The sequence below is a fragment of the Marmota monax genome, unplaced genomic scaffold (genome assembly GCF_021218885.2).
Source record: "Marmota monax isolate L192 unplaced genomic scaffold, Marmota_monax_Labrador192_F-V1.1 WCK01_AAM20220418_F8-fsc00008, whole genome shotgun sequence".
Lineage (NCBI taxonomy): Eukaryota > Metazoa > Chordata > Mammalia > Rodentia > Sciuridae > Marmota > Marmota monax.
In genome coordinates this window covers 16,865,394-16,879,023 of record NW_026694432.1, presented here as the reverse complement: position 1 = coordinate 16,879,023, position 13,630 = coordinate 16,865,394, and the positions used below count along the sequence as shown (strand labels likewise).

General features: G+C 57.5%; 1 protein-coding gene across 3 annotated transcripts in view; it reads right to left on the bottom strand.

The window, feature by feature from the left end:
- The window catches only part of Col16a1 (collagen type XVI alpha 1 chain), a 48,063-nt gene that overhangs the window by 32,676 nt on the left and 1,757 nt on the right, over positions 1-13,630 (bottom strand). For all 3 annotated transcript variants that reach the window (XM_046469167.2, XM_046469166.2, XM_046469168.2), the window contains exons 2-27: positions 13,451-13,557; positions 11,410-11,484; positions 11,187-11,304; positions 10,314-10,437; positions 9,786-10,052; positions 9,133-9,213; positions 8,855-8,980; positions 8,094-8,147; positions 7,805-7,831; positions 7,241-7,276; positions 6,176-6,202; positions 5,032-5,094; positions 4,767-4,808; positions 4,617-4,661; positions 4,484-4,519; positions 4,066-4,128; positions 3,702-3,746; positions 3,528-3,623; positions 3,305-3,343; positions 2,689-2,733; positions 2,502-2,537; positions 1,725-1,835; positions 1,303-1,338; positions 1,039-1,074; positions 855-965; positions 504-539 (exon numbers count right to left, since the gene is read on the bottom strand). In XM_046469167.2, the coding sequence (XP_046325123.1) occupies positions 504-539; positions 855-965; positions 1,039-1,074; positions 1,303-1,338; positions 1,725-1,835; positions 2,502-2,537; positions 2,689-2,733; positions 3,305-3,343; positions 3,528-3,623; positions 3,702-3,746; positions 4,066-4,128; positions 4,484-4,519; positions 4,617-4,661; positions 4,767-4,808; positions 5,032-5,094; positions 6,176-6,202; positions 7,241-7,276; positions 7,805-7,831; positions 8,094-8,147; positions 8,855-8,980; positions 9,133-9,213; positions 9,786-10,052; positions 10,314-10,437; positions 11,187-11,304; positions 11,410-11,484; positions 13,451-13,523 (1,848 nt within the window). In that variant the 5' untranslated portion in view covers positions 13,524-13,557. The remainder of the gene's footprint in view (positions 1-503; positions 540-854; positions 966-1,038; positions 1,075-1,302; positions 1,339-1,724; positions 1,836-2,501; positions 2,538-2,688; positions 2,734-3,304; positions 3,344-3,527; positions 3,624-3,701; positions 3,747-4,065; positions 4,129-4,483; positions 4,520-4,616; positions 4,662-4,766; positions 4,809-5,031; positions 5,095-6,175; positions 6,203-7,240; positions 7,277-7,804; positions 7,832-8,093; positions 8,148-8,854; positions 8,981-9,132; positions 9,214-9,785; positions 10,053-10,313; positions 10,438-11,186; positions 11,305-11,409; positions 11,485-13,450; positions 13,558-13,630) is intronic.

Here is a 13,630-nt window from a genome sequence, read left to right as displayed (position 1 = left end):
ATTGAGTGACCCGGCCGAGTAGTGAAGATTATAGACTCTGGAGCCAGACTTCCTGGGCTCAAATCCCAGTTCTACAAACACCCGTGTGGCTTTGGGTAGCTTCCTCTGCTTCCCTTTCCTCATCTTTAAAATGGGAATAACAAACAGGGCACCTTCCCCATAAGGTGCAGAGAGAATAAAAAGAAGTTAATGTATGTGCAAGACTTGGAACAGTACCCAACACATACTAAGCAGAAAAGAAATGCTAAATATTATTTTACTATAATATAGTCTTGAATGTGCTTAAGGGTTTTAGATTATCATCAAACACGACAGAATTCTCTTGGAGAACATGAAGGCTCTCAGAAATCAATTCTTTGTCTCTGGTCTGCAAAACACTGATGAGTGCATTTCACTGTGAATTTACAGCTTGATCTCTGCCCCTGTGCCCTGCCCAGGGCCACCCCTGCCCTGCCTCCCTGCCAAGAAGCCCTGGCATCCCTCGCATCAAGCCCAGGTCTCACCTTCTCTCCTTTCAGCCCTGGAGCCCCAGATTTCCCCTGAAAAACAACCAAGACAGAGTCACAGCACCTGCCTGTTCCCAAGACCCCAATGTCCCAGTGTCCAGCCAGAAAGAGGAAGGTCTGATGCCCACCCTGCAGGTAGCTGGACAGTTTCTTCTGCTACAAATGGCACTTCCAGGGGCTCAGGGGAAACCCCAGGGTAAATAGCCCAGGGCAGCGCAGGGATGGAGGGAGGGATCAGGATACAGGCTTGGGACACCTGCCTCATGGCCCGCCTCCTGGTCCCTGCCCAAAGACTTAGGGCCTGAATAGCCAGGAAGGCCACCAGCATGGCAAGGGTGGGTCACTCACCGGGAGGCCAGGCAAACCAGAGCCAGGAAAGCCCACATCTCCTTTAGCCCCTGTAGAGGGCCCAAGATGCTGGGCTCCTACGACTGGGCTGCACGACGAACACGGCTCCCCCTGGGGAAGGAAGGCAGGGATCAGAAAGGCTCCCTGGAAGGCAGACGGGCAGCCAGGGCAGGGGCTCCCTCACCTTCTCTCCTTTGATGCCTTGGATGCCAGGGTCTCCCTGCAGAGAACAATGGTTTATGAGCTGAGACTGGGCATGTCAGGGCACCCCAAATTTCACAGCCATATATGAGGACAGCAAGGTGACCCAACACATGCTCTTCAAACACCCAGGGGTCCCAGGGTTCAAGATCAGCACCGCAGAAAGATAGGTGTCAGCCAGCCCATGTAACAAATGAGGGAAATGAGGCCAGGAGAAATCACCCCCATGGAAAGCTCCTGTACGTACCCGATCACCTTTTTGTCCGGCAGTTTGCAGGTCCCCCTGAAACACAGGATCTGTGAGACAGTGGGGTGGGGAGACCAGGCCAAGACCCCAGCCCAGCCCAGCCCTCTCCCTTCCTTTGCCTCTGGCCAATAACAGGCTGGGCACTCACAATAAGGGTTGGGTCCACCCCAGCTTCCCCAAAAGGCATCCTAAAGTCTCTTGGAGAGTCCTAGAAGGTTGCCATGGAGACCTGGGGTGACACTCTAGTTCATCCCTAAGCTCATGGTTCATACCCCCTTATGGCCTTGACCTTCTGCCCACAATCTCTGTGGCCATGAGAGGCACCGAGTCCCTCTGCCCCATTCCTCTCTATGATCATGCCCCCAAGGTTGGTCTCTGTGTGTGAGGTGTGTGTTTGAGGGGTGTCCCTTCGTGGCACTTACCCTGGCTAGTGCAGGATCACCAGGTTCCCCTTTGGGCCCTGGCTTTCCAGGGAGCCCCACAAAGTTCTGGAACCCTTCAGGTAGCGTTGGGCACACTTCACAGGGGTCACCCTAGAAGAAAGGAAAGGCCACAGGAGCACAGGATGGGGCTGAGACCCCAGGGAACGTCAAGTGCCTCCTACTTGCACCAGCTCTAGAGATACTGGGTAGGTGGCCAGCACACTGTCCCCAACATTGAAGTGGACGGAAAGGCTGGGCGTGGCGGCACATGCCTGTAATCCCAGCATCTTGGGAGGCTGAAGCAGGAGGATCAAAGCCAGCCTCAGCAACTTAGCAAGGCCCTAAGCAACTTAGCAAGGCCCTGTTTCAAAATAAAAAAAATAAAAAGGCCTGGGGATGTGGCTCAGTGGTTAAGCACCCCGGGGTACAATCCCTGGAACTAAAAAAAAAAAATGTGGACAGCAGAAACATTGCAGGGGCCTCCTACCCCCCACACACCTCCTGGACATCACAAAACTACACCCCACAGCAAGCCATAAGGAATAAATGCGTCCTGCTGAAGCTTGGGTTGAGGGGAGCTAGTTCATTGACCTGCTTCATTCATAGACCACCTGGATGGCAGAGCCACATACCACACGTGCATTCCACAGGAATAAAGAAGAGGAGGGACATGGAGGAAGGCCTAGCAGCCTAGACCCAGAGCCTTGAGGCTGTGTTATCTGCAGAGAGGGGCTCCCACTCCCACCCCAACCTTGGGCAACCAGGCCTGGGACTCACCTTCTCTCCCTTCATCCCTGGTACCCCTGGCTTCCCCTGTTGGAGAAGAAGCAGGGGGCATTAGTGACAGGGTGGGGGCACTGGGGTGCCAAGCCCAGGGACCTAGCCTCCACCCTCAGAGGCCTTAAAGAACAGACCAGGCATGCTGGGTAGGGACACCCTCCCCCACCAGATCAGGGCCACTCACAGGTTTGCCACCAGGGCCTTCCTTTCCCGGCATGCCAGAGCTGCCCTGTGGTCAGAAGAAGGTTAAAAGATGTGACCTCAGCCCATTCTCCCCTTCCCCATCCAGTCCCTTCTTTGAATGGCAGGACACTCTCTGCCAAATCTCCCATCTGTTCAGTAAACCCTCCCTTCCTGTTCCCTGTTCTCCTCCAAGTCTAACTCAAACAAAAGAAGATAGAAAAGGAGGCCTCTGTGTACCTTTCCCTGGGGTAATAGGTGAGGAGGTGACCTGAGTGACCCCAGAGGAAACAAACAGACAAACAGACATTTTCAGGGACAGATATTTTCAGGGCTTTTTGCTCATCAAAAAGGAGCTTGGGCCCTGCAATGAAAGCCAATTTGTCACCTTAGGCCTGCCTGTCCCCTGCCTGTCCCCTGCCTGTCCCCTGCCTGGAACACAGGCCAAGGCCCACCTCAGTGAGCACCAAGGGCCTGGCCAGGCTGAACTAAGCCACCTTAGTCAAATGCCTGGCCTCCTCTCTGGGACACGCTTGCTGCAGGAACCCCTCTTCCCCATTTCTTCCCTTCTAGACTGAGCAGGAGCCCCCCTCCATGTGCCCAACCCTGCCTGGGCTTACCTTGTCTCCCTTCGGGCCTGGAGGGCCACCTGGGTCCCCCTGAGGGCAGAAACAGGGTGGATGGAAGTTTCCCAGGGACCCATCACTGTTGCACAGTGACATCTTTCACCCTAAACCCTTTCCAACCAGGATCCCTGGACAGGCCTTACCCTCCCCAGCCATGGCCAGGGCGAGAGGGGGGGGTCTCAGAAAAGGACAGCAGGAGAGACAACAGGGCACTCACTGGGGTTCCGGGCAGTCCTATCCCAGGGGGCCCAGGAAGACCGGGGGGTCCAGGCTCTCCTGCCAGACCTTCAGGCCCAACAAAGCCGGGGTCTCCCTGGCACAGACACAAGTGGGTGTGAGACAGTGGCCACCTCAGCCCTACTGCCCTCTGCACCTCCAGACCCTCACTCACCTTCTGCCCCTTGGGCCCAATGACACAGATCTCTCCAGGCCGGCCCTGTGGGGAGGAGGGCAGGGTGGAAGGACAGCCTGACACCTCCCCACTGAGACAGTACGTCCATCCTCACTGCCTGCCCCCCGGCCCCACTCCAGGTTGTCAAATGTCATCCTCAGGACACTGAGGCAGGGGTCTGTAGGCCTGGGTTCCGGGCCATTTCTTCCCCCTTCTTGCTGCGCCTCCTGAGCACAGCTGCTCCCCTCCCTGGGCCCTGTCCTCCCAGCTGAGCAAGGGCGGGTGGGGGGCATGCCCTGGCTAAATTTTAGCCTTTCCATCCCAGGCTGGGGGCTGTAGTGGGGGAGGGTCCCAAGCAACATACATCTCGGCCTGGCTTTCCCGGCAAGCCCTTGAGGCCTCCATCACCCTTCTCGCCTTTCTGGCCCTGGGGAAAGAAGAGGCAAAGTGACCAGGAAAGGATTGGAAGAACCCGGGAAGCTCCACCTGGGGGAGGGGCGACAGCCTTCCAGAGCCCTGGTCTCTGCCTCCCCTAAAACTGAATGGCTTCCACAGGAGGGCAGAGCTTCAAAACCAGCCAGGCCACTTACTCAGGGAGTCTGTGACATTTTCCTCTAGGTGGGGTGGGTGTTGGGACAAGGTGCAGGGGCTGGGAGGAATGGGAGGGGACTACCCACTCTGCCCACTGTCACCATCCTCCAGGAAGACCCTGGACACCTCCCTCCTGCTGCAGGGCCTGCAGACCACCCCGACACCCGCCACTCCAAATCTAGGCCTGTTACCTTCTGGCCTGTGGAGCCAGGGAGTCCTGAGGGTCCCTGAGGCAAGGAGGGGGACACAAGAGGAGGGATGAGGAAGGAAGGGAGATGGTGGCCCTGACCGCCACCCCTGCCCGCTCCCTGCTCCCACACTCACCAAGCCTCCTGACTCCCCCTTCTCTCCTTTTGGGCCTTCTGCACACTGAACAGGGAGACAAGGTGTTGAGAGGGCCCCGGGCTGGCATGATGGGGTGCAGAGAAGCTGACCCGGTCTTGGCCCTCAAGTGGGCCTCACCTCAGGTCTTACCTGAAGTGGAGCGTCCGGGGAGATCCGAACACAGTCATTGCCCTGGGGGTGAGGAACGGGGATCTGAGCTGGGGCTTCCTGGGGGAGTCACCCTAGACCTGCTATATGAGGAAAGGCCCAGGTATTCCTGGAAAACAGAGGACTCCACACGCTGACCCCCAGAGGGACCCTGCCCTCAGCCCCCACTGGGTCAGGCTTGATGCTGAGAGGATGGGGTGATGGCTCACATCCTGTCCCACCCCCAGGACCCAGCTGGGGCACCTACCCGTGCTCCCTTCTCTCCTTTGGAGCCTGATGCACCAGGCAGGCCTCGTTCACCTTTCCCTCCCTGTGGGGGAAGCCAGATGGTGTCTGTGACCAGAGGGAACATGTGGGAGCCTCCAGGAAGTGCTCCCCACTCCTGGGCTCCTCCAACCACCCATTCCATGAACGCGCACCCCCCCACACACATGTGCGTGCCCAGCATCCAGCCCCACCACAACCCCCACCATGCACACAGCACATGGACTCCATATGCACCGTCCACATGCTCCTCCCACCCCGAGAGGCTATATTTGGCAAACCTATAGTCTCATGGCAAGGGTATCACGTCCACCGCGCCCATGTGCAGCTCATGCAACACATCCGGAGAAGTACACAGACACACATGCGCAGTCACACATGCGCAGTCACACACACGCAGGTGGAGAAGCCCACCATGGCTGAGGATCAGGCTGCCTGAGTTCACATCTTGCCAGCATGTGACTCAGGGCAAGTCATGTCACCTCTCTGAGCCTCAGTTTCCCCATTAATAAAATGGGGTTCATGCCAGCTCCTGCCTCGAGGGTTGTGGCAAGGAAGAAGTGGGATGCTACAGGCAGGGTGGTGGCACAGAGCCTGGCACACAGTCCACTGTCCCTGAAGTTGGCTCCAGGAGTCACATCGCACGTGAGCATAGGCAGGTGCCGCCCACCCCACCACCCACAGCTCTGTGGTCCCCTGGGCACAGGTACTCGGCTCAACCCCTGGTCACACATGCAAACATGTGTCCCAGAGAGGCATCTATCCATGTCCATACATACGGCTCTGATACACCCAGTCCTACACACATAGGCACAGCAAGGCCTCTTTCCCCTGGAGGAAAATGAGAGCACTCACCCTGCAGAACAAGCACTAAGCAGATCAAGAAGGTAATAGATGTGCCCACGTGTGGCCCCAGGCCTAGTGCACAATAGGGCATCAGAGAAGGGCAGCCCTGACATCTCTGTACACACACAAGTCCCTGCTCTGTCCAGCACACACACTTAATCACCCCACACTCATACCGTTGAGAGTCCTGATATAAACAGACAACCACAGGGCTACACACTATGGGATGGGATGGGGCCACCAAAGAAGGCAAGACCACCTTGTTTGCTATCAGGACTCACCTTGGGGCCAGAGGGACCTAGTGTGACCTGAGAGGACAAAGAAGAGAGTATTATGCCTTGGGACAGCGGGAGGAAACCAGGGGCCTGGAGAGGGCAAGCAATTCAGCTAGGGTCACACGGCATAGTGTCAGGACCCCATAGCCTGAATCTCAGCCCCTTCTCTGCCTCCCAGGCTGGTCAGTATGCTGACTCTATTTCCATGGCTTTAAAACTGGGTCAGTGGGAAATGAGGGGAAAGGCTTGTTTCCTAGGATCTTTCAGAGGGGTCTAATCTACTTTCTCTAACTGCCTGGCTTTGGCTAGCCCCACCCCCCAGTTGCTGGGATAACATGGCACTCAGTTGCCATGGTAACCGCTGCACATCTGGGGACCATCAGCCTTAGATTTGGTGGAGGACAGGATAGGAAGAGGAAAAGGCAGCAGAGAGGGAGCTTCCTGATGTGTCCCTCAAAATCTGGGGGCTTGGAGCTGAAGGGAGGTGGGGCGTGACATGTCAGAATGTCAAACTATGGAAAAGCAGTGACTCATGCTGCCCCAGGAAGAGGCACAGTTGGGTACCAGCTGGGCTCACACAGAGCCCCCTTCCCTGGTCCTTCCGGACCCCCAAAGGGAAGGTGGGCTAGAGCCAGTTATCAAAGGGGAAGAGGAAAATCTGCTCAGGCCCTGAAATAATATGTGGCTCGGGGCTGTGTGAGCTGAGCCAGCTCGCCCCTTCCCTAGGCCTGCAAGGTGACGCGTGAAGCCTTCCAAACAGAGCAGGCCAGAGACCTGTGGGGAGTGCAGAGATGGGATCAGCAGCCAAGTCCTGATCCCATCCTGCCAGCCACCACCCCATGCCCATTCCACCCTGGACCCCAACACAGGGCAGGAGGCCATCTTCTACGCAGCCCTGGCTTGGTGGGGATGGGGGTGGGGTCAGGCCTAGCTCAGGGAGACAGCAGGGAGGGAGTGCGAACATGCACAAAGACCCCCTTGTCCTCAACCAGGAGGCAGCCCAGCCGACTCCAGGCCACATCCACGCCCAGCCCTCACCCACCCCATCCTGCACACCCTCCATTCACTCACGTTGCTCTCTCGGGCTCCATGGACACAGGGTGGACACTGAAAGGGGAGAACAGGCCTGGAGGTCAATTGTGAGTCCTGGGGATCAGCCCTCTGCACCTCACCCCTGCCAAACACACACACACACACACACACACACGTATAGCACATGCCACACCCATAGAGCATCACACATGTCCTGGGTATGATCTGAGAGCAGCGTGAAGACAGAAATCCCAAAAAACAACCCTTGCCCCTCGCTTCCCACCAGCCTAGACCCATAGCCATTTTGTCATTTTCCAGATGAGGGGACAGAGTGGAACAGTAGTGGGCCCTGGGTCATGCGGCATGACAAGGCAGAGTGAAGAGAGAAATCAGGGGTTCCATGGACAAGGCTGCCCTCCATGGCTACTGACCCACAACCCAGGAAGAGGCAGTATACAGACAGGCCAGGCATCTCTGAGGAATGTGGGGTTGTATAGGCCTCCATCACCCCAATGTCCAGGCTCTGGGCCCCAAGGCCTTATCCAAAAGTTTGTGTGATACCCCTCAACTGAGTTCTTTGGCTAGCCCACATGGGAGGCTTACCTCATGGGCTGCTGTCTCCTGATGGACCTGGGAAGAGGGGAACATGGGAGTGGGCAGGGAACTCAGGGGTCAAGCACTCTTCCAACACCCCTGCCCAAGAGCCAGCAGGAGTGGGCTCTCTAGAGAGGGCCAGGTACTGTGTCTCTTTCCTGCTCAGAGCTGGCACCTACGCGACCTGGGCTCTGTCCAGGCAGGAAGAGTGGGGGTGTCTTCTCCAAGGGGTTACACAGGGCCCCTACAGGGCAGACAGAGGGCACTGCAGGCTCCTCCCCCCGCCCACCATCTCTACCTTCGTTCCCCTGTCAGCCTTCTGGTTGATTCTTCCTGTCAGCTGTGCATCCACCTGGACAAACAGAGCAAAGGGAGACCCCCCGAGGCAGTTCTTGGGCCTGTGCTGGAAAGGAGCACCTAGGGAGGGCACGTGGGCCCCAGGTACCCCCTCAGCCTGGCGTCTGGCACCTCCCAGGGTATGAGGCCACCCCCACAGGCGCCCCTTTACCCCCGCACCCTGGTGCCCATGTGATGTCGGAGAAAATAAGGCTGTGAATCAATGGGATCCTGTGTTCCTGCAGCCAAAGGCTGGCATGCAGCCCGGGTGGATGGGAATCAAGGGCCCTGCCAGGGGGCGGGGCTGAAGGAGGAACCAGGCTTCCCTGCCACCTCCAAGGAACCTGGGAGTGGACAGGGCAGCTGGCCATGGTGCTGGGCGAGTGAGGGAGCCCTGGGGGGAAACAGTGCAACCAGGACTCTGACCCCAGGTACCCCTGTTCTGGACAAAATACCTGGGCAGCAAGACTGGTCCTGGCCTCACCAGAGGGTCTGGGTGGCATCAGTGAGGGTCTGAGCAGTGCCCGAGCTAGACTGGCAAAGCTCTCAATACCAACAGGTAGAAGGGGCCAGGGTCACCCAGTGGGCTGCCTCCCTGAACCTACAGGGTGGTATACAATGGACAGGGCATCCAGTGCCCTTCCTTGCTTGGCACGTGACTAACTGACCGTGGTGGTGACCTCAGTAGGTCAGGGGAGGAGCATCTCTCTGGTGCCTGCCCACCTTGCTGTTCTGAGGCTCCTCCAGGCAGAAGCAGCGAGTGTAGACCTTGCCCTCCATCTGTGGATTGATCTCGATGAGCTCATTGCTTTGTGTGTCCCGGCGGGCCTTGGAGGACTCCAGGGGGCACTGTTCAGTGTAGGGGAGGACTGGGGTCAATACAGAGGCAGGCTCATTCTAAGACCTCCCCAAGTCCCCTTCCAGACCCCCACCCCATCTTCAGCCCATTGTGCCCCTGGACAGCGTGCAGCCCCCAGCGGCTGTGTCTGGCCACCACTCACCCCCCCTGGCAGAATCTCACAGCAGCCCTCCTCCAGCACGAGCTCCGGGTCACAGTAGACGTGGGCCTGCTGCAGATCAAACTGCAGGGGATACACAAGTTAATTTCCTTTTCTTTTATCAACTAGTTCCTGCAAGCTCTCCCATGAGGCACAAAGATGTCCAGCCCACAATATGACCTCAGTGTGAGTCCAGTCTGGCCTGGGAGACCATCGAGAATAGAGCTGTCACCAAAAGCAAAACAAAACTGCACGTACAGGAAAGAGGGAGAGGAGGCTCAGAGTGACAGGCAAGAGGAGGCCCATGCAAGCTGCGCCGGCTCAGCAGAGGACGGTCTGTAAGGGAAGTCGTGCCAGCAGAGGTCCCCGCGCAGGCCAAGGCACGGAGGTGGCAAAGCACTAGGTGAGCTGGGTGACGAGGAGGAAGTGGAGCCAGAGCAGAGCTGCATGGAGAGACGTAAAGGAAGATGGTGCCAGGGACCCTTGCAGAAACCAAGATGCCAAGGGCTTGAATGCCAGGCTAGGCTGCATCTGGAGGTCCCGGGGGAACCAGGGAAGATTTTGAACAAGGGCAGAACCTGGCCAGATACAGACTCCAGGGCGCTCACTCAGGCTTCCAGAAGGTGGAAGAAGCCAGGGCCCAACCCAGCACTCACCGAGACGGGTTTGCCCTGCTCAGCATCCAAGCCCAGAAATACGTGGCCCACAGGTCGCATGGGTCGCCGGGGCCCCAGAGGCTGGGAGGAGGTTGAGATGCAATCCACATGGACGGAGGCCACGCGTCCAGCCACGCTCAGCATCAGTTTGTGCCAACGCAGGTCAAAGAGCTGGGGCACTGGGAAGATGCAGGACACAAAGTCGCCGTCTTGACCCTGAGCCCGGAGTTCCAGACTCCGCTCTTGGCTGTTGACTTCTAGGGAAATCTGTGCAGAATCGGAAAAGGGGCAGGCTAAAGGTTCAGAGCCCTAGAACCACCGTACAGCAAAGCCAAGGGCCCTCAAATTTATTTCACCGGGTGGGGGAAACGGAGAAGTACATCCTAAATGAATTAGGGTGGACCCTGGTGGGGGTGGGGGGAAGCAGGAAAGCCCCAGGAGTCACACACTGGGCTAAAAGCTGTGCTGGATTGGCACTACCCTGACGCCCCAAGGAGCTAAGAGGGCGGAGGAGGGGGCTGGGCTCACCTGTGGGTACCCATCGGCATCAGTCACTTGGAACAAATACCACGTGTTCTGGTAGGTGTGCTTCTTGAGCAGCAACGTCAGCACCAGAGCAAACTCCTCGGGTAGGCCCCGAGGGAACACTCGTCTGGGGATGGAACACAGGGGTGCTTGAGGCTCAGGACTGAAAAACCCACCCAAGACACACACAGGCACACACCTCCAAACACACGGCGCTCCTTCGCTCCACGCACATTTACGGAGAGCCTTCTAGATGCCAGACGCAGGACTGGCTGCTGGGGAGACAAGTGGCGAAAATACAGAGAAGGCTGATGGTGGTGGGAGGTGGGGAGGGGAGGACGGACATATACAAAGAATCCCCAGAAAATGATATTTCACTCCACTATGATTTGGGTGAGGGCTTCTGGGGAATCCAGGACGCCCAGTGGTGAAGATTTGGGCCAGGGGTGGAAGGAGAGATGCCAAAACCAAAATGAAACAAAAGAACATGGAGAGGGCTCAGCGTGACCAGAGCAGCAAGAAAGAGGGAATGGAGCCCGAGGTAAGCAGGGGCCAGAACACCCAGAGACTGGTGGGAACTTGGACTTCACACACATGCGCACACACACACACACACTTGAGAGAGTCCTGCCTCCATCCTGGTGTTCTCATGGTGCCCAAGGGTTGCAGACCTGGTCCCACCCACTAGCCAGAGATGGAGGTAGGTCTACCAGGCGCCCCCTTGCAGCCCACCCTGCAAGCCCCAGAGGTGGAGATCAGGTTGATTCCTGGATGACATGACCCCCAGAAAGGCCCCTGGGCTTAGGCCCCACATTGAGTGGCTGGGGTGTGGCTGAGGTCAGTATCGATTCCCCGTGGTCACACTGATGCTTTTACCGCATGGGCTGGGTCAGTGGGGCTGCCCCCAGCCGCAGGATGAGAGGCCCCTTGGGGTTGCGGATCTTCTTGATGGCAGAGGTCTTCATGAGGTTGAGTCGGCGGATGAGGTTGAAGCCTTCAGGGGAGACACCAGAGGAAGAGCTCAGTGGGCAGGTGAAGAGGGCACAGTCCACTCCAGGAAGACGGCAGAGGGGGAGAGTGGGATGAGAGGGACACTCACCAGTCACGTTGGCTGATAGGTCACTACTGTGCTCCAGCTTGAGTCCCTCCTGCTGTGAAGGTGGACATTGCTCACCTGGAAGAGAAGGGACCAAAGGGCTTTAGGGGGACTCAGGATGGGGTACGGGCTAGCTGGCTCCTGGAGAACCTGGGAAGGGGCAAGTTTAGAGACCTCGTCCTGGACCTTTAGCCTGGTCCTGCCTTGAGGCCATACTCGCACTCCGACCCTGGCTGCCCAGGGATCCAGGAGGAGCCCAGTGTACAGCTGGGAAGACTGAGGCCCAGCTCAAGGTCACCGACCACAGGACCAGAACTCCAGGAACCTGAACCTCCCAGCACCCCCAGTCAGGGTAAGGCAGAAGTCAGAGGAGAAAAGAAACTCTGGGGAGCCCCAGAGCACAGGTGGAGTGGGGAGCCATGGATATCCATGAACTCCCTCCACGATATACACCAGGCGGGAGCAGAGGAGCACCTCAGGGTGAGGAAGGGTCAGGTGTGCGCACACTCCATGTTGTGTAAGAGTGCATGTGTTCATCTGCATATTTGTGAGTTGTGGACACTAGTGCTACTGGGGATGCCATGTGCAGCTGGCACACATGTTCTCTGTAATGGGTGGGGTTCCGATTCCCACATCCAAAGCAGACAAGCAGGCCAGACACAAGTCCCAGCTAACAGAATGACTTTTCACCTAGATAACCATCTAGTAAAACAGGGAGAAGAGACAGAGGGCTGCAGAGGACCACAAGCTCAAGAGCACCATCAGGGCCTCGGGTCCCAGGCAGGGCACACTAAGCAGGTAAAGGGTCCCGAAGAAGGGGATAATTTAATGCAAGTCTCCAAAGCCCTGAAGGGACAGGCGGGCGGCCATGATCCCTGTCTCTGGGGCTGACTGGGCAGAGTACTGAGGAGGTGCTACATCAGAGACAAAGAGGCTAGAATCAAAAGGGCCTTGCCATCAAGGTAGGTGGGGAAGCTGGGGCAAGACAGTAAAGTCAGCTCCCAGAAGCCGGTGACCCCCCTGGCATCCTGTGTTCCTGGGCATGGTGACCCCACCGGCGTCTCCCTCCCCCAGGTCTGGACAGAAAGACCATCACTGTCTTCAGCATTGCAGCAGCCATGGGTGACTCACCCCTTGGCAATGGGCCCAGATTCCTTACAGATGTTGAAACTTTCTGCCCCAGCCCCCCAGGGGACCTAGTAAGAGAGAGGAGAACACAACTCCATACACATATGCAGAAACACACGTGTGGGCGCGCACATGCCCTCTCTCACGCACGCACACGCACAGAGCACACGGGATTGGCAGTCACACCTACCCCGCTGCACAACCCCTTTTCTTCTGCTTCCACACCTTGGTTTTTCTATCCCCTTGGCTGGCTGGATTTGGGCTCTAGAAGTTCTGCTCCCGCCTGGCTAGGCAGTGCAGCCACCCAGCCCAGAGGGCACCCAGCAGGGCTGGGCAGTTGGCCACGTCAAATTCCCCTGGCTTTGAACCCTTGAAAATGCCCCCCCTCTACTCTATCCAGAGTCTGGGGCAGACTTTACTTCTGGGCAGCCCTTTGTGGAAGACCCAGGTTGGGGTGGAGGAGGAGCACGGGGCTGGAGCATGAATTCTCCACCATGAGAAGGAGCAGAGGCATTTTCAGGATGCTGCAGCTGCTCTCTGCAGGAGAACACAGCGCTGGCTCCTCCCCACCCCACTGGCCCCAGTTAGGCACGCAAAGATGGGTTTATGTACTGGAGAGGGGGCTGTTCTCCCCCCAGAGGCCCAGGACTGTGTATACACGGAGAGCCACTCCAAGATGCAAACACAGAGGTGCTCAGGGACAGAAGCATACACAGAAACACACGCACACACTCTCCAGCTCACTCTCCAGGCTTGAGTCTGCCAACGCTTCAGGCCATCCTAAGCCCGGCCCCTAGACTTTCCCATGAATGCCCACGTGACCAGTACATACATGATCACATATGTGCAAAGGCCCCCGCACCTCAGGGAGCCAGTTGCAGACCTGTGGTGCCCCAGTCCTCCTGTGTTAGCTCACCTGTATTTGCCCCATGGCTGAAGGTGGCCCAGAGATTGAGCAGCCACAGACCAGGAGCCCAGGATACCCACATCCTGGTCCAGAGGGGTCAGCCACAGCCACAGCACCTGAAAACCACAGAGACCAGGAAGGCAAGGTCCTGAATTCCCATAGCATAACTCCACATGGGGGTGAATCCTG